Source organism: Orbicella faveolata, unplaced genomic scaffold, assembly GCF_042242905.1.
Source record: "Orbicella faveolata isolate gen_17 unplaced genomic scaffold, um_ofav_v1 contig_2, whole genome shotgun sequence".
Lineage (NCBI taxonomy): Eukaryota > Metazoa > Cnidaria > Anthozoa > Scleractinia > Merulinidae > Orbicella > Orbicella faveolata.
Window position 1 is genome coordinate 16,068,632 of NW_028301547.1, and position 20,327 is coordinate 16,088,958.

Genomic DNA, 20,327 nt, shown 5'->3' on the forward strand with positions numbered 1-20,327 from the left:
CCAATAATTATTACACAGACAACTGCAGACAGTTTATTATGGTCATCAAGATGTTTATTGTGAACTTGAGCTTAGACATTCATGGCGTTTGAACACAGAGACAACCTAATAATTTCCTGTCACTTGCTGAGATTGTGGAATGTATTTCCTTGCCATTTTTCCAACAACATGTATGACTGCCAAATATTTCTGACACAGAAATAGTCCTGACACTTAAAGTTCAACTTTGCTAAAATAAAAAACACACTGCTCAATTGAGAGGAGAAGAGAACAGTACCTACCTATATTATAGCTCATGGTCCCAAATTCACAATAGGATATTTAGTTAGGAAACTCTAAATAAAAGGTGTCTCAAGATAATCTTTTCAAAACACAATCTACTGGTCCAGGGCAATGTGAGTACACAATATGCTGCTTTTTTGAGTGTGGTTAACTGGATTAATGATGGATATCCAGGCTTTCTATCACTGTGGACAACAGTCTGTAAAAGAATAAATACACTACTGTTACAAAATGATGTTAGAAGAGCATGTATATATATCTAAAGAATCGTGTGAAAAGCTCTTTCTTTGAGTCAACAAACACGTGCACACACCCTAACAATGAACCTTTGCGAGCTACACTTGCATCCATTTCCCTGTTCATTATTGGCAGCATTAATTTACACAAATTACATTTTAACTAAAACCTTCACTATGATGGAAAGGAATGACAATGGCAGAACCTATGTAATACCTTTTTAATAATCCTAGAATTGGAAAGAATTAAATATGCAAATAACCTTTCTGAGTGATACACTAGCCTTCTACAGTAGAATTTCTGATAAAATTCTCACCTGTTTGCTGGCAGAAGTTTGCACATAGATACGAGTTCATCTGGAAGAAAAAAAAAGAATATCATTCAAATCGCTGAAGAAGACCAAACCAGTTTAGACCAGTTGCATTTAGCTACTGTTCTTCCCAACAGTTAGCAAGGAATCAAAAGTTTAAGTGATAAATAAGCACTTGTCAAAGGGTCTCTCTTCCAGGCAACTGGAACAAGAGAGAGCCCAAGAATGAGAAGGATGTGTACTTAATAAATACTTCATAAGTTGCATCTTGCTTAAAAACACAACACAATAACCATGGCCAGGGATAATATTTAGACTAACAGTTATGCAGCTGTGCTGTGATGGGATTAAACATTCAACAAATCATATGCCAAATTTTATCTATTGAATAGAAATGTTCTCAAGGCTGAGTTGTTTCCTATAATGATCAATACTTAATCAAAAGAGAGCTTTGAATTGCTCGCATACCACATATCCTACGGGAAGGTTTGAAGCAGGATTGGAGATACATCATACAATCAATCTCTTTAGCCTGACAACTGCTTAGGTCAAACAAAAGGTAAATATTTAGCCATTCTTATTCACTGTCAATATCAGCACAAAGGTTACCTTTTGAAGAGGAAAGACATCCTGTTGCTATAGCAACTTGCAAAGTTTGTGCAAATCTATCCATTGACAGTTGAACTTGTTGATCAATAATGCTGTGGTTACACTCTGCAGTTTTTAACCTGTCAATTAACTTTGACATGTCTTGTGTCAGTTCTTTCAAATCTGTTCCTTTGATAACATGACGGCTGTCTGATTCATCCATGACTTCTCCTGGCTCCAGTTCCATTTCTTCTTGTGGATCCTCTTTATCTTTGCCAGCCAGTAAAAAAGCCTCAATTATTGCTAGGTGAAGTTGCGAGTATAAAAGTCTAGATTCATGGTATGAGTGTCTGTCACATATGGCGCTGTCACAAGCTAGTGGCATTAGCACTACCCACCGTAGCAGGCCCAATATTGGACCAAGAGGGAGAGGGGTAGGTTCTGCTGGGGCTAATGATCCACGCAGACATCCTGCTGTTAATAGACTAGTGGGGCAAGTTAGTAAACACAGATCAGGATTTTTGCCGACCCAGGAAGCCACAACTTTGAGAAGAGACAAAGGAGGTTGATTTGAGATCGCAGCTGATGATCTTTCATCTGAAATGCAAGATTGGGTAAAATTGTGTGATTTAAATGTTATGAAAAACAATTTGAATTTTTTACATGCAGTATTGTAATTTTGATTTTGGTCCAAAATGGGTGAAGAAACGGGGATGCCAGAATTTTGATAATCAGCATAGGGGTGTAATAAGTTATAAGCTTCCTTGAGCTTCTGTTTACCTTGTTGTTTGCCGATAGTGACAACTGGATACAAACTAATGAGAGCAATCATTAGCTGGCAAGCCATCAGCGGTGAGTGAGAAGCAAGAGTCTGAAGGAATGGCAGTGAAGCAGGTACAAGGCATGTGTAGTCTTCCACTATGGATGACGTCACCTTCAACACTACACCAGGTCTGTGATGATGTCTCTGACAATAAACAAAGCCATAAGCAAATACAGGTGTCAGATTGCTTGCCATCAAAGTGCATTTGTACCATACAACATTTAAACAAAAAAGGCAAATTCCTGCCAACTATAAAATAATACAGTCATGGATACCAGTTCTTTCTATATAACTACATTGAGCACAAACAATTCAGGGAGGAAAATCAAATACAAGTAACTGAAAAAAAGTTTCAATAAAGATTTGTTTCTGAAAAATTCCAGTGCATCAAGGTGGTTTGGTGTCCTTTTCTAAAAAAATATTCAGAATTATGCCCTATATCATATGATGTGCTTCATAGATGATATTAACTCTGACTTCACACAGCTTATTAACATGTTTTATAGGACTGCATTGATATTCCTTACAAAAATACCTGAAAATTACTTTCCTTTTTGTATGAAACATGCAAAAGATCATAGGCTAGTTTAAGAGTAAAAATCATTAATCATTAATTTTTAATTAAGCTTATTGCAAACAATAATTAGTTTTCAACTTCAGTGCATGTTAGAACCAAGAACTCAGGAGTTGAGAACTGTTCATCTTACGAACCTGCATCCAGATGGCCATGGATTCTAACAAATGGTCACACTGCAATGCCACAGCCATAGAGACAAGCTTTGTGAGAATTTCAACTTTCCTGTCAACCTGAAGTTTAACAGAAAATAAAATATTGTAGTAAGTTCCTAGTTGAGAAATTTATGGAAATTGAAACATGAATCACAAAGACAACAACATCGACCTATAAAAGAGGTGGTCTTGCTTGAAGACAGCCCCTCAAGAAGTGAATGAATTAGTTATTTAATGGCACCAATATCAATATATATAAAATCACACGCAAGGGGTTACTCAGGGTTCGCACTTTTTGAAGCTTTTAAAATTCCATAACTTTCCATGACCTTTTCCAAGACCTTTCCGAGTTTTCCATGACCTTAGTTACACAGTTGTTATCACAGCAGTATCAAAACAATCATTTATTTAACATATTTTCCAGCATTATAGTGCATAAAATGTGTGGTTGTGTCTATTTGTACTGAAATTAAAGCCTGTTTCTGACTCGTGTGTTATTTTTTCAATTTTTAAAATATCTTTTTGCCACGCATATTGCTTTTCCATGACCTTCACTTAAATTCCATGACTTTCCAGGTTTTCCATGACCTGTACAAACCCTGGGTTACTGCTCCCCTGAGCATAAACCCTGTTCATCCCCTGTATGTAATACTGTATTGTTCTGTAATGTTGTACAATACTGTGTAGATTAAGTTTTAAAATAATGTAATTAATGTGATGTATTGTTGAGCAGTGTAATGCTGTATGTGAGCAATCAATTTTTACTCAATAATAAGTGTTAATATTTACTATTTTTTCTCAATGTGTGACCAGGCAGAATTCAAAAAATCTAGTGGCAATCTGATTGGTTCCATGAACAGGCAAAAATCTTCCCATCCAACCTGCTATCATCGTGTTGATCTATTTGTGAGTTATTTTTTTGTAAAAAAAATACCTCTTAGTCGGCCCATCGGGTATGTTATGGACAGGTCAATTGTATGTACACCTATGTCACACCAATCAGATTGGATCTACTATAAACAGCCAATCAAATTTCTAGTTATAAAAGTAAATGGTATGTGAGAATATTTGATCCCGATACAGTTCAGAACAGCCATATTTATTCCTCTCTAAAAGAGGAGGAAGTATTCATATATTGGGCTTACTTAGATATTTTCTGTCGGTTAGGCTGAGGATTTTGTGGGCGGGTTTGATAATCATTTGCAACTGGATAATCAGTGAAAGAAACATGGTGTTTGGCATATAACTACGAGCATGCAATGAAGGGTGAGCTTTTCCCATTAGATCAGTCTCTGAATTGAGTCTAGGTTTAAGATGTGAATGAAAAACAAGTTGATGTGGTTTCTATTTAGGGGGGCCGGAATGCACTACCGGGAATGTGAAGAGGTTGTGACCAGGTTCAAATTATTTGCAAGTTGTATAGAAACCTAAATATTGCTGCAGAGGTTGTTATGAGTGTTCCGGACATGTCGTTAATTTCAGCATCCATTGATAAGTTTCAATGTGAAAAGCCAAGAGACTACGATTAATTTGGTCAACAGAACAAAAAGATAATGGTTCTTGCTTACTTCTGGAATGAGAAGATATGTTTTAATGAAACTAAATCTTTTCTCTAATCTTATCAGGGTTTTCGCTTATTCACATTAATAACTAACACGAATTGTAGTTGACGAAAAAGGAAGCTATTTTTGTTCAAGATAACTTAAGTGAGGTATATGAAGTCTTGAGCATTTTATTGTATTAAACACAAGGACTTTGGTAATTGAAAAATAACGACTGACGTGTATGTTGCCAGTTTGTGATTTTTAGTCCGGGTTTGGAGCAGAGTGTGACAGTTACATACATACATCGGCTGGGGTTGTTTTAGAGTGCATGATGTTCAGTGTAATGGTGGCTAGTTATGAATGAGATGAGCCTTGAGTTTTGAAACAGTTCATGAGTTAGTAGTATGCAAATGAAACAAGATATTTTTATTTTTAGTTACAAAGGTAACTTGATACTTTTGTTTTTCACAAGGAGTAAACTCAATTAGAGGTCACGAATCGTCGCTTCTAGTTCTTAGGACATGTTTTGGAGGAGACGAGACTATTTAAATTTGAAACAGTTCTAATGTTACAATGAAGTGCAGGTAACGATTGTTTTGTTCTTGTTGCATGCAAAGATAATGAGATATTTTTATTTTTTAGTTACAAAGGGTTATTTGACACTTGTTTTTCACAAGGGAGTAAATTCAATTAGAGCTGACGAATCGTCACCACTTGATCCCACGAGATGTTTGCTATCTTTAGTTATAAATGGTAACGTAACACTTTTGTTTTTTATATGGGAGTAAATTCAATTAGAACTGACAAGTTATCGGCTATTGTTCCCAGGATATTAAACAAAAAAGAAGCTTTCATTTCTGGACGGTTTTTACGTCTCTGCAGTGGCAGTTTAATATTTTTATTTGATGGGCATTTTATGACATTCTTTTCAGTCCGATATTTTTAAAGGTAAAAAGTATGAAAACTGTTAAAATGTTCTTTGAAGACGGCATGGTACCAAGTTAAAGTGCAATTTAATTAAATCAGACTTTCAATGAGTCAGAGAGGTTTTTTCTCATTCTTTCTATTTTCGGTGAGGTAGTGTTACGTTGTGTCATGCAAAAAGAGTAAGCTTACGACTCATATAAAATGCAAAAAGTACTCTTAAGGATGTTCGCACTAATTATTTCTGCGCATCCTTACTTCGCATGCAAATTCACACACCATGTCATACATCGAGCGTGTGCGCTAAGTACTAAAATGAACAATGATAGGGCAGATAGCCATTGCTATAGCTTTGCGTAGATTTAATGATCTTGGACGTTCGGTGACCCCTACTTTTCTTACCAGAAACAGATTTTATTTACAATTATCACCACATTGCCCAAAAATGGACAAAAAATCAATGTGGGAAGTTAAAAAAATTTCAAGATTTCTGTCTATGGGGCATTGAATCCTGCCATCTTACGGCTGCAAGGCACGTGAAACTATGGTCGCTAAATGCGAAGTTGTTCTTTACGAAACCTCGTCAGTTGACTAAATTCACTTAATAGGTCCACTTAAACAATATTTGGTAGAGAACATTTCATTTAAAAGGTCTAATTGCAGTATTTTTGGGCTTACAGACACTGTGGCCTTATTCGCTAACGAAGCCTGATTTTTTCAGATTTAGGGTGTTCTTCCGGGCATGTTCTCTCCAAAACGAAGTCGCTCACCCCCCATTTTTTTGCCTTTTTGGTAAAAGTAGATCATTACCTTTCTGCGTGGCAAGTTTAAAAAAAATCTGTATGTGGGAACATTTTGGGCACGAATGTCCTTAACTTGAGTATTTTTGAGCAAAAATTCCTCTTATGGGGTTGGAAGGGCTATGTGATCGGTGAGTGAGGGTGTTATCCATGTGCGTGTGTCACACCAATCACAGTGTGGGTTGTATCAAAGAATGAATCAAATCGCCTGTTAGAAAATAAGATGGTATCTACATTAATCTGGAGACGTGTCAGATTACTGTAGTTTGTTCAGTCAAACATTTTATGGCTTACTATTTAGTTATCTCACCATTACTGATGTAACATCATATGTACATCATAAATTCCCAGTTTCTTTCTTGCTGTAAATCGCAACCAAAAAAACTTGTCAAATAAACCAAATCATTACTGTAAACAGTTCTATGAATGCTTCTATCTCCGAGACTTTTAGTTCACAAAAAAAAAAAACTCTTGCATGCCTTGCATGCCTATGTTTTGTAAATGAAAGAGTGGTAATAGTCAATTCTCTGCCCTTTTTACACTTCCAACGACGAAAATTAATCTATGCAATTATTCTAAATTCACTTTTTAATGGCAAGGAAAGTCACTGCAAGTAAATTCAAATGAGTGTTTTGGGTTTGTTTGTTTGATTTTCGCTAGGCATTCATCAAACTGCATAAACTATGTGAAAATCTCTATATCTGATTATAAATAGGGTTAAAAAATGAAAAAATAAGGAGAAATAGCTTGTGATATCATATCCAGCCAGGAACATACGCTGTACCATGCAGAGAGGAAAAAATTCTGAAGTCCAGTTGCCCAGTGGGTCAGTTTCCCCCTCTAAAGTATTACCTGCCCAGTAGGTGTGTTATGTTCATGCTTTATCAACTGTATGTACATCATTTACTAGGTACTGTCTATAACCTGTGATAGACTAAAACAAAATGAGCTTACTGGTACTAAACTAGGTGAAACATACTGGACAGTGACACAAATTTTAAATTAATCCATACTTTCAACTCATTGGTTTGCTCATCTTGCAGTCTTAAGTTTTGAAATTGTTTTTGAGTTGAAATTATCACTGACAAGACTACCGGACCACCAAACTTCCATATTTGTCACTTGCCCAAGGGCAAAATTTACTTGCCCTGAGCAACCAGACCTGGGTTTTTTCCTGCCCTGCCAAACATAATGCCTCAAGTTCAAATGCTAAAATCTCACCTTTCCATCTTTGATGTCTTGACCTGATATTCCAAACAGTATATAAAACACACCACATCTTACAATGTCAGATGGTTGATCTTGAAAGCAAGAACATATAACTTCTAAGAGCTGAAGCTCCTGGATGGCAGACAATGGTTTCGTTCCTGATCCTTTGCCATGAAATATGTACAAGTCGATAACATCATCAAGAAAAGCTGAGAGATAAAGTCCAGGATTTGGAGGCATGTCTGGTGCATATGCCTTGAAGTATTTCTCTAACATATGAATAACATCCCTACTGCATTCAGGAAATTGAGAACAACTTAGGAGGTGCTTGACGTAAGAGACTTTGCCAGGGATATCTGCCTTCCATGATGCAATATCTATGAAATAAATGATAATATTTTATGTCAGTGACATCATGGTTACTACCAGTGATTGATTAGTAGATGTTGGGAGAGGGAGAGTAACCTGCTTCTTTCTATACCTTTTACTCAAAGTTCCTTCTCCTTCCTGGGTAGATCACACATTTTTTTCCACTACAAAATATCATGCAATGTTGCAAAGACCCTCTCCAGTTTCTCCTGATTCCCTTCACCTAAGAATCCCACTTTCCATCCTGTCCTCTCCCACCTTGCATGGACTTCCTACCACCTTCCCCCAATATGAGTTTCAAATATACCAAAGTTTCCATGTTGATTACATGGCTTACCTGTAACTAAGGACACTGATTGGTTAGTGCTTTTCATTAAAATAAAATAAAAAGCAAAGTACCAACAACTCAGGGGGAAAAGTCTAAAATGGGGGTGAGGGGAGAGGTGTGAGAGGTGTGGGTGGGGGGCAGTGAACCAGATTAGCACTGTAGTTAGCCTGAATAGCTCTTTGGTTAACCTGAATAACGTTCAGGTTAAAAAAAAAAATCCGTGTTGTTAACTTGCAAACTAAAATAATTGTAAATCCTGCTCTGCATCAGTGTCTACAGTAAGCCCTGACTTCTAACCTCTAACATCACTATGCAAGATGGCGTACATGTTTGCCAGTACGTGAGACATTCAACTCAGAAGGGCGCAGCATGTCTATAAATTATTCTGCTTCGTGCTAACTTAACAAAGAAGTTTTCTGAATCGACAGTACAATGCAAGTCTAACCATCTTTAATATTGTCATCTCGTTTCTAAATTGCAGCTACAAGCTTATAAGATTACTCCGCGGTCTCCCGACTTGAATGCACGATTTCCAAACATATTTCCCACATTTGCATTATTATCAACTACATACTTACTCCAAGTGTCTTCCTCGTATTCATTCATAACGGAGAACAGCAATGAATGTCCACAGTAGCGCAAAGGAGAGTTAATCAAACCAAATCAAATATGGCCAAAAATCACCACTATGACCGCCATTTTAGCATGAGCAGCCAGGCCAGATAAGAAATTCTTCAGATTGGGAACCACTCATTGGGTGTTGGCCGATGGCCCGGGGATTGGCCTGGACACATTTGGGGTACATTTCACCCCTAGTTTCTGGACGTCACCGCGTTTTTTTTTTTTTTGTTCTTGTTGTTGTTTGTTTGTTTGTTTTTTTTACATTCTTTTCTAAAAAAAAGGTATCCAGTTAAGGAACTTGCACGATAGGCAGCGCACTGAAACACTTTCCAACAAGTTTCCCTCGAAGACAATGTCTAGCGACCAGAGAAAGAATTAGCCTCTCTTCTCCGCATAGGCTCAAAGGGTTTTTTTTTCGGGTGAAGATCAGAGGATCCACTAAGTAACGTTAGTGCAGGCACAGGGTCACCGGCGACGGCAGAAAGCGCGGGAGCCTGTTATACAATAACTGTCTAATTTTTGGCGCGCTGATTGGCTCATTTTTATCATCAATAAGAGTAAAATTTTAATTTATACAAGCCTTCGAGTTCAACTTTCAGCTGTCAAACTGTCAACTTTTTAACCAATGAGATTTTATGGACGTTTTTGACTAGCCAATCAAAAACCGAGAAAAGCTATTGACAATGTCCGCGTCATTTTGGATAAAATTCACTTATCTTTGATTTCCGCAAGTTTACGGCGTCTTTTCCCCTTATTTGACCATTTTGGGGTCTTGTTATTGTAAAAAACAAATTGACGTCAGTTTTTTATGCGTCTGTCCTCTTATTGATGCTAAATTACGTCATAACATTGTCAAAGTGGCTGTGCCGAACCACGAGCCGCAAGCGATTGGTTCAGCAGCAAACTTTGACAAAGTTATGACGAATTTTATCTTCAATAAGAGGACAGACGCATAAAAAACTGACGTCAGTTTGTTAATTCTCCGCCTGATCGAAACACCCCTGATCGATCCAGTCGACCTTGCGCCTGCACTCACTTCGCACAGCAGATTTATAAAACGAACGTTCGAACCTCTGCGGGGAGAGAGCGGATTGGCTACATAAATCATATATTATCAGGAGCCATAATCGGGGACGGAGACCGTAAGCGCGCGCCATTTCTAGTATTGGGGTTGTCCCCATGATATGGGACAATAATTCTATTTTTAGAACAAATTGCGCCATCGCCCGCGGCACACGCGCGTACATGCTGCGAGGATTTTTGCGGATGTCGCGCGGGGGAAACGGCGTCCGAAATTCCCGAAATTTGTCATGTTTTTGGCCCACAACTCAACGCATTTACGTCTGTTGGAATTTTGCTTAAGTATTTTCGTCGTAAGCTGCTCCAGTTTGAGTGAAGTAAGACAGTGTCGAATTTAGGTATGTTCCGCTGTAAGCTTACATATATCACTGACCAAGTTGTGTTCCGACGGATGCTTCTTTACATGAGCTGTACATTACTCCACTTTAAATTTCACATATGTTGAAGATTAACAGCTTTTCCATTACACAGCAAAAAACTAGCTGGATATATTTAGATATAGCGGAGCCTCAGGACTTCATAGTTTCCTAGCTCCTCTTGACACACGCTTGCGAGGAATTTGTCAGTCTATCGCGACCGAAAAGTAAAACAAAATAATTGCTAGTTTGAGTTTCGCTTGAATTGTAAGCAACGCTTGATGTTTCATCAAGGCCCAATAACTTTACGTCCGTAATAACTGCTCAGTTTTATTCGTGTAAAAATCCAGTAAATTCTCTGTTATCGATGAATGAGAGCGCCCGCCGATGCGTGTTTTGTACAGTCAGTAAACATGACAAATTGTACTTCCGCCGCACTTTCGTGTGAAAGCGTACATCGAACTCAAACAATAACTCTATAGTTTTTAAATATGTTTAAGATTGATAAATGTTTGAGAACATATTAAAAGCTAAACTGAAAATATGTGAATAATGCAAAAATAATCAGCAAAGTTACGATATATGGGTTATTGACCAAGTGTGAGGTCAAGATGGCTGGATATTGGCCAAGTTCTTTTTTTGCGTGTTTATGGACCGAGACGGAGTCGAGGTCCATAAACTCGCAAAAAAAGAACGAGGCCAATATCCAGCCATCTTGGCCGAACAAGCTTGGTCAATAAAGGATTTATTATATGGCTTTCGGGGAAATTTTTCTCGCGGGACACGGCGGGTAGTCCCGAGCGGGCAAGATGGCTCCATCTTGCCCGCTCGGGTAGCCAATCACAGCGCAGGATTTGATTCATCTTGCCCGCTCGCGGAGCTAGCTATATAATAAGACGCTTTCTTTAATAAACTTGCAATAACGATTTCGATTTTGTTGATCGAGTTATCAAAACTCCTTGTCTATTTTCATTTTCGCAGTGTAAAATTTCACTATGCTTATGTTGAAGAAAGACACATGATGTTAGTAGCCTTTTTTGCGTTCGTGAAATTTGTTACAGCAGCTCAGCACAAAAGATAACGAAAGAAATCTTTGTCAAGATTTGTTGACAATTGAAAACACCGACTCGGACTTGAAAGTGCACGAGCTACACTATGCAAATGAGCTAATTGTACGCGTCAGACTTTCCTTTCAAAAACTTTTGCAAACTCACCAAACAAGCAGAAACAATAAGAAACCGTCAAAACAGGTTTTGGTTATGATGAACCATTGTCTGAGAAACTCACAAATTAACTCGATACCAGAGTAGAGAGTTTTCTTGCTATATTCTTAAGTCAGAACAAACGCAAAAACATACACGTAAGCTTACAACTAGCGTGAGCAGATCTTATTATTCATTCCCAGCGCGAGATTGAAGTCTTGTTTTCGACCCTGAAAATCCACCTTTTCCGTTAGCTCAGAGCATAAAACTACATATGAGCGTCCTGGTTCGTATTCCCTGCCTCATTCCCTGCCATCGCTGTGAAAAAGACGCAAGAGAATCTCTCAACTCTCACCATTTGATCACGCAACGTGACAACATCCACGCGAAAGCCCCCGACATGTGCGTGAATCCGCGCGGATATATGACGTCAGGATGGCGCAATTTGTTCTAAAAATAGAAAAATTGTCCCATATCATAGGTACGCGCGAATCCCGAGACTTACGGTCTCCGTCCCCGATTATGGCTCCTGAAATTATCGAGGAAGAAAGCCTGCGATACTGAAAAAAGCGTTCTAAGAAGGTCTTTTCAATAAGCTTCACTACATACGCTATAACGTGTACATGAACGACTTTGCATTTGCATTGTTTCTACAATTTTACAAGTTCTCTCGAATAACGAACTGTTTAATTGATGTACGCAAGCAAAGCAAAAGAACAAAAACACCCTGCTTAAGTTGTTTCAGACAAAGTGAAACATACCAAAGTTAAACTTGTTACAAAGTGAAACCCTTAAATAAAGAAATACTCATTTTGCTTGGTTATTTTAGCCGTGTACTAAAAAGCTGATCAAAACAGTCTTAACAGGAGTAATCACTGAAGAATCCTTCAGGCACAAGACTCTTCAGCAAGTAAGGTCTTGTTTATGCGGAGAAAAAGTATTCCTGACTAGAGAGTCACCGTGCTTGTACCACGTTACGCCGAATGGGAGATCTTTAATTTTCCTACATGTCTTTATAAATAGCATCGAACTGTTTAAATCAGAAATGACAAAGTTGGCCTAAGGACCAGACTGATCACGGGTGGATGCTCATTCACTTTGAAGTAAGCCGCAACTTTGCCGAGAGGGGACTGGAAGTACGAATGATCAACTAGCCTTCTTGGGCCAAGTCGCGGCACATATATATGTATAGCATTCACAAAACTGAACTAAAGTTTTCTGTATTAATTCTCTCCCTGTATACCCAACTAATACAAACTTTATTTTTACGATAACTGTAGAAATTCTCGCCCGCTCATTGGTTAATTTTCATTGTCAATAAGCCGACAGACGCATGAATTTATAATTTATGCAATGCGTCAACGAGCGAGTGCGGACAATTTGACATTGTAAAAAACAAACTGACGTCAGTTTTTGAAGCGTCCGTCCTGTTATTGACAATGCATTTCGTCCTAACACTTCTAAAGTAGTCTGCGGATCCACTCGGCTACCGCAGTTACCGCCTCGTGGATCCACAGCTACTTTGACAATGTTATGACGAAATTTATGATCAACAACAGGACAGACGCATGAAAAACTGATGACATTTTGTCAAATTTTTTTAACGATTTGTGAAGGCTCCAGTGTCATCGTATCCCACTGTTTTCTATTTTCTTGTGCTCATATTTCGTAAGTGTTGCCTACATCTAACATTTTTGCGCCGCAACAATTTCAATTGCCGCGCTAGAAGACGACGACAGGAAGTAATGGCCATACTTCTCTTGTTCCGTATAAATAAGGTATAAAACAAACAAACAAACTCTAGAAATTTTATTCGTTACATTTTATTCTGATGCGGGAGTTATCACATCAAAAATTTCAAATCAAAGTCTTCCTGAGTCTTTCGGTGAATAAATTAGATGACTTGGCACTATCTCGGTACAAGTAGGCTGCTGTTCTTCTTGCAGGGACATGTGACTAGTCACATATACGTTTTGCGTCAAAAGTTATCAAGGACCATGGCTGGAAAAACCTTGCCACCGCCACAAACAAGACCGCGCGTCACACGATACCAGGGTACAAATGTACTACGAAAAGAAAAAGACACATTGCTTTTGTTTAATCGTTCAATTTACTCACAGGAAACCGAATGAAGATGAACTATTGCTACTCCTTATCCTGCGTATGCTGTATGTCTTCGTTACTCTTTTCCACGGTGAAAAAGAACAACAAACATATTACATATACCCTAGATATTCTTCGTTAGTTTCAGGTAAGAATACAACTAACTTGTAATAACGTTTGAGGGAAAGAGAGCTTATCATAGAACGGGGCTTAATTAGAACAGACAGTACATCTTCAGAAAAAAAACTTCGGGCAGGGGTAAATCTCTAAAACAAAACCTATAGTTTACAAAAGGTTACCATATGAAAGAGACAAACATCTAACGGGCAGTTCTGGCTAAGGGCTGATTATTAAAATTTCACTTTCCTAATTTTAATATGATATTACTATAAATAAATTAGATAAAAAGAATTCTATACAGCAAAATAGAACAAGTATTTTTGGGGAAAAGTACGGATTACAAGGACAGAAGTTAATTATAGTTATCAAAATTTGATTTTGTAATAGAATGTCAAGAAATCAAAATTGACATTTCGGCTGGCGAAATTTTGCATTTTTCGTCACAATTTTCTTAGCTGGTATTTCTTTTACTTTCATCAATTTTGGGGTTTTCTCGGGCAAGATATATTACTCTCACAGTGCCTCTCAGTCTCCACCCAGGTGCATTAATGGGTACCGGCAAATTGGACGTTGGAGGAAACTCCTGCGATGAACTAGCACTCCATCCAGAGGGAGGTGGCGGGGGGGGGGGGGGGGCGGGGGGGAAAGCAGAAATATTACTAGTCCCTTAATACTATGGAAGTCAACGATAAGAACCGGCCTGATGATGAACTAGGCCTGAACACGGACTTAACCTTTTACGTTCGGTCGTACCTCGTCCTGATGATCATTTAGTGTGTGACACAAAAGTTCTCAGTGATGTTATCATACACACAAACACATCTTTGCTTAGACTGATTTTAAATACATTCCAAGCTCAAGTTCTTGGGTTTAACCTGACCTGTCTGATGGATCCATTTTCTCTAAGAGGGGCAGCAGCTTTTCATCGGCGAGCTGTTTCACGTGCAGCTGAAGACTGAGCAGCTGAACCTCATGATGGAGTCTAACAAGCTCGTAAAGCTCCTGCACAAAAAAAAGAAAACAAACAAGACAAGTAGTCTGTGCCAGTCGCCTTCTCAGTATCACTCTCAAATCAGCCTTAACAGACAAACTTCTCTTTGAGTCATTATTATTTTTGTTCGATAAAATCTCTTCCAGTCTCTACAAAAAGTAGCGACATAACTTATTCGGTTTGAATAAAACAAGGTTTTGCATTTCCTCATAGAGTTCACTGGAAGAAGTACAAAGTAGATCTCAGATACGACGAGCTCCTGCGACTGATGAATAGTTTAAAGCAGCGAGAGAGCTGGTTTATTCAAAGACAATAAACACAGCAGTGGTAACTTTGATGATTTGATTTGACAAATCAAACACACACAACACAGAAGATGTCGAGCGAGATAGGAAGGAGGACGGATTATTGGAAGGACGAGACAATTTCAAAAAAAAGTGTTTCCACTAAGCGCTTAAGTGGGCGGGTACTTGATTGATTATTCCAGGGAAGGCAATTATTCGAGGAAATACGGTATTTATTTACTTCCAACTTTACCTTGGCAGAGGAGTAAGTGAAATCTACAGTACCACATTGCTTGTTAAATTCCCGGAATAGTCCACCGCTTGGCTAGTCTTCAATTTCATCAGGCAACCAGCGAGAAAGAAGGACACAACCATTACTCTGCTCTTGCTGAGCACGCGAGTCTTTCAGTGCGAGGTCCCGATCAAACGCACTGCAGTTCCCGCAAGGACAGCACGTTGTACGTTGTTCTTCTGCTGAGGGAGAAGAAAAAAGAGAAGAGAACTACTAACTTAATGTTTAAAGTAATAGCTTCTGAACGCTAAATATTTACAATTCAAGGGAAATCAGAATGAAAAATATTAGTTGTCCCAAGCCCTCGACCCAAGCCCCTAGACCTGGGTCCAAATAGTGAAAAGTGATCAGAATGTAACTTCTCTCATCAATATTGATACAAACGCAAGCATCAAGCTCTAGAGAATAAATAATCTCATCATCAAGGAAGATTTTTTTGATCATGATCACTTCTCCCCACTAGTATAAAGGAAATGTATGAGGATCAGTTTGAAGAATTTGTATGTTGACATCAAGGCTTAAAGTCCTGTCTTTCCATTCAACAAATGCTCTTTAAAAAAACACTGAAAAAAATCGTCTCTCTTTTTCACTTGAATACCACGGAAAAGCAAACTAGCAGTTCCGGCCCTCTCGGGCTCTGTCTGAGTCACTCAACATAAGCGTTGCGTGACAAAAACAGACTGTGCTACGAGGAGTTCCTCACGTGTAAGTCAAGTCTTATTTCTGTAAAGTAGGAAAGACAGACGTAGCCAATAAACCTTAATGAATTTTCGACAGCTCGAAATATTCCCAAAAAAAAAATATGAGCCTTTTATCTGGAACTTTTTAGCTATCCAAAACCATGGTATCACGCAAGAGTTTTAAATGAGATTGCAACCTCCAACGCTGCAGTGTGGGGAAAAATTAAAATGGAGATAAACGAAAATGGAGAAAAGAATGCATGGTGTAAGAAATGAGGCTGGGATGAAAAAACCGGCACAACAACTTCAACCATGATTCACGTGTGCTTTATAAACTCGAAGTGGGAGCGATGCACATCTTTTTGGCAGCCGATTTCGCGCTATTGTGGGCGGCTGCCGTTTCGTTTGATGCTTACTGCTGTAAGATTTGCTTCGTAGGACACTGGGTTATAAACAATTTCATATTCTATGCACATATCCCATCATGTTCAAGAAAGAACTTTCCAATTTCACACCCTAACAGACAAGGATGAAGGCAAAACAAACAAATTTCCGACTGAACAACCACAATTGCAGGGTGTATCTAACAATTAACAATAGCATAATCCGGTCCAATAAAAACAATATTTGCAGACTGGATAGCAACTGGACGTTTTTATCTCTGAAGCGTTCCAAATATATCACTTCATATAAAAACAATTAACCCCAAATTTACTGTAGGCGCCAGAGTTTGTGACATTTGTTCGTGCTTCTTGCTTCGTGTTTGGTGTTAAGTTTTGCGTAATTAGTTTCTTTTGTTTTGTGCCCTTTTTGTATATGTTATGTTCAGTTGCATACTCTATAAGTTCGGTTTGCGTGTAATTTATTTCAGTTAGTAGCGTCATTGGGTACTACGAGCGTCTCTGGTTTTCGGTTCGTCTTTGGTTTTTCACATTCGTCTTGTAAGTTTCTTCGTTTATTTCGCTTTGCCGCTTTTCTGCATTCTTCATGTTCGGTGGTTGTTAGTTATTTTATGTTCATTCCCGTGTTTGTAATTTGTTATTTTCAGTTACCGTGTTTCGATCATTGGGGAAATAAATTTCTATGTAACGGAAGATCGGAAACGAGTTAAAAGCGTGTACGACTTTATTTACTAAACCAGTAGATATTAAGAAAAATTTGAAATTAAGTCTGCAATACTATAGCAACCGATTTTAATGTTTTGACATTAAGCTTAGTGACCTCCCACAGAGAAAAGCACTTCACCGTCGACGAACCAGCGACGCGTGGAATAATCTTTGACAAGAAAGATGGCCGAAAGTACACTAGTAGAGCCCGTTTATCCAGCAAACAGCCCCTATTGCTGGGATATGATGCAAACACTTGACAAAATCCGCAGAGAAAATTTATTGTCAGACGTTACACTTAATGTGGAAGGGCAATCCTTCGCCGCACATCGATGTGTTTTGGCCGCCAGCAGCAAGTTCTTTTACAGTTTATTCACCAACGACATGAAAGAGAAGTCGGCGTCAATCGTAAGCCTCGAAGGAATTCCAGTTATGGTCATGGATCAACTTTTATCTTACCTTTACACGGGCGAGATTAAAGTAAGTGAAGCGAACGCCGAAGATCTCATTGCGTCCGCGAACTACTTGCTTCTACCCCGACTCAAAAACATTGCTTGCAAATTTATCGAACGACATATGTCTGCCTCAAACTGCATCTTCAATTACCTGTTTGCCGAGAAATACGAATGCAAGGAATTGCAAAACTACGCTTGTGAATTAATCAAGCAGAACTTTGCGACAGTCGGCAAGTCGAAGGAATTTTCGCAACTTTCCGGCGATCACATTAAGGATTTAATTTCTAGCGACGACATCGTGATCCGAGCCGAGGAAGACATCTTTGAAATAATCGTGGAATGGATCGGGCAAAATCAAGAAGAGAGGGAGCGATATTTCGCGGACTTGTTTGGTCACGTTCGAGTGAGCACGATATCACAGCATTATTTATACACAAAACTGATGAGCCACGAGCTAGTGCAGGGAGATGGTAAATGTCGACAAATATTGATGGACGAGATGCGCTGGCGAGCCTTGTACGCAGGACAGGAAATCTCTCCACAAAGACCAAGAACCTGTCTGCAGAGCCATGAAGACGCTATCATCACATGTGGTGGGCTGTCTCCAGATGGACTTGTCCGCAACCTCACCCTCTGTTATGTACCAGCTGCAAAAACCTGGTACCAGTTAGCCCCTATGCTTTCCAGGCGGTGTCGACATGGTTTTGCAGCCTGCCAAGGCTTTGTTTACGCCGTTGGTGGTAAAGGAGAAGACTCCTTCCATTCTAGTGTGGAGCGATATGACCCACGTACTAATACCTGGAACTATGTAGCACCACTGCCCAAGAAAGTCAAGTTAGTGGGTACAGCCACCTTACAAGGGTCTCTCTACATTGCAGGTGGTATTGAATTTACCACTGAGCAGGGACGAAGACGCTGTGACACTGTACAGAGGTACAACCCTTCAACAAATTCTTGGAGTTTGGTTGCACCACTCAGCAGTCGCAGGTCCTCAGTTTGCCTTGTGACAGACGCACACTATTTATATTCCATTGGTGGTCTTGGTGATGATGATTTCCTGTCTGCCGTCGAGCGCTATGACCTTAAGTTAAACACCTGGACACAAATGGCCCCCATGAGTGAAAAGCGTGGTTGTGCTTGTGGAGTGTCCCTTGAAAAGAAGATATATGTCTTTGGTGGTACTGTTGATGCATTTTCCAGACATGCCAGTGTAAGTTGTGAGGTTTATGACATAACTCTGAATGAATGGCATTCTATTGCTTCCATGCATGTTCCAAGATTTCATGCCAGTGCAGTGCTTTTGCGAGATCAGATTTATGTGTTTGGCGGAATTGGAAGTGAGAGTGTCGACCGCCATAATTCTCGAATGGTGGAGTGTTATGATGTGCAGAAGAATCAGTGGGTTGCAGCACATTCAATGCCATATGAGGAGACATACTTCAGAGGGTGCCCAGTCAGCATGTTTAAAGACTTACTTCACTCTCTAAACAAAGTAACAATTCCTTAGCAGAGTCAGTTTTACAACACCATCATTACAAATATCAAAGTACATTATAGTAAGGTTAAGCAAGGTATTATTTCTTATGCTTGTCTATTAAGAGAAAAAAAAAACTAAACATCTGAAATATATCAAAATTAGAACTTTTCTAAAGAAACGCTTATTCAGATTTTAATTTTCTTTGCTTTGGATCAAGAAGATCATTACAAATTTTATTCAGCTTATTTTAATACTGCTAATTTCATTTACTCTGACATCTAGCAATAAAAATTATGAACACAAGATGATGCTTTCAAAGTCATCAAATACAGCAAGTCAGAAGTGTGACAAATTGAATTGTTTTTTTATACACACCTTTCAATTCTCCCTGGTGGGGAGAGTTTGGCTACTGAAAATGTAAAATTAAAAGTACTTTCACTACTTTCTATAACTGTGGCAACATCATAACATGTACAAATGTAAATTGAAAAGAAAATCACTCCTCCAAAGAGAGTTATGTCATTTCCTTTCCTAATTTTGCAAGAGCTAGTGTTTATAGTTCTATTTTGAATTCTTTTCTCAGTCTTGTGCGGTCATCCTTGTGCGGTCAGCCTTGTCTGCTGAGAGAAAATGAGGAAAGCATGTTATTGTTATCCTACTGGATCAACATGGCTTGGGTGTAAATCAAAACACAAACTGGTACATATAACTTTATTGAACGAAGTGAATCCACTCCAGTTCAAATTTTGTTTTTGAATTATATACTGAACTTACAATGTCTACTTATAAATGGACAATACTAAGCAGAAATAATTTTTTTTAAATAATACTACAAGAGATGATTTAGGGTTAGAGCTTTAGCGGTAAGCCCTGAGCAGATTGGGGTAGGTGACCGCCAATCTGGTACTCCTGGTTTTAATACATGCTCATTAAACTTGATTTGGTCAGAACAGGACAGTTTTACTTGCATTTTAGTCGCGCGCTTGGTTGCGTAGTTGACGTGCGGACCGTGCGTACTTTCCAAAGTAAACAGCGGCTTTAAAACTCTCTAACGCCAGCTACTGTACGAAATGGTCAGCAGTTAATTCTATCTGCCAACAGAAGTCGCGCTTATGCTAATGCTTGTGTAACACACAAAGACACACACTGTGACACACACAAAGACACGTGACCCTGGCAGCGCTAAAAACAAACTTGATCTTTTGTTTCGGTCAGCACTTAGCAGTAGTAACGCCGGGGGCGTGGAAACGTGCATGTGAAAAACAAGGAGCGCGCGCCTTTCCCGGGAACGTTCGAAAGAAATATGAAATGGTGCTTAACGCAAGTTTTCAAAACTACCAAAATCAAGTGAAATGTTTGCTAACAAATTCGGGAAAGGCTCGTATAATGCCTACTTTCTTCAGCTGTTAGAGGGTTA

At 38.8% G+C, this 20,327-nt stretch overlaps 2 protein-coding genes and 1 pseudogene across 4 annotated transcripts in view; 1 reads left to right on the top strand and 2 right to left on the bottom strand.

The window, feature by feature from the left end:
* Nucleotides 1–32: 32 nt before the first annotated feature.
* LOC110049649 (integrator complex subunit 15-like) lies at nt 33–8,873 on the bottom strand. 2 transcript variants are annotated; one of them, XM_020755456.2, is made up of 7 exons: nt 8,722–8,873; nt 7,459–7,823; nt 2,952–3,047; nt 2,198–2,384; nt 1,439–2,014; nt 836–875; nt 33–481 (listed from the first exon to the last, which is right to left on the bottom strand). In XM_020755456.2, the coding sequence occupies exons 1-7, from the start codon at nt 8,747–8,749 to the stop codon at nt 439–441; spliced, it is 1,335 nt and encodes a 444-aa protein (XP_020611115.2). In that variant the 5' UTR covers nt 8,750–8,873; the 3' UTR covers nt 33–438. The 2 variants fall into 2 exon arrangements, with proteins under 2 accessions (XP_020611115.2, XP_089146011.1); XM_089289885.1 differs by lacking the exon at nt 8,722–8,873 and adding an exon at nt 7,928–8,204.
* A 4,336-nt stretch (nt 8,874–13,209) lies between these two features.
* Nucleotides 13,210–20,327, bottom strand: part of LOC110049583 (uncharacterized) — a 64,450-nt pseudogene continuing 57,332 nt past the window's right edge. The window contains exons 7-9 of the transcript XR_016207290.1: nt 15,154–15,374; nt 14,506–14,627; nt 13,210–13,468 (exon numbers count right to left, since the gene is read on the bottom strand). The product of XR_016207290.1 is annotated as an uncharacterized LOC110049583 (transcript). The remainder of the gene's footprint in view (nt 13,469–14,505; nt 14,628–15,153; nt 15,375–20,327) is intronic.
* LOC149112141 (kelch-like protein 2) lies at nt 16,708–19,865 on the top strand. The gene is made up of 2 exons (XM_089289886.1): nt 16,708–16,813; nt 16,921–19,865. Exon 2 carries the CDS (start codon nt 17,162–17,164, stop codon nt 18,938–18,940), a length of 1,779 nt encoding a protein of 592 aa, XP_089146012.1. The 5' UTR covers nt 16,708–16,813; nt 16,921–17,161; the 3' UTR covers nt 18,941–19,865.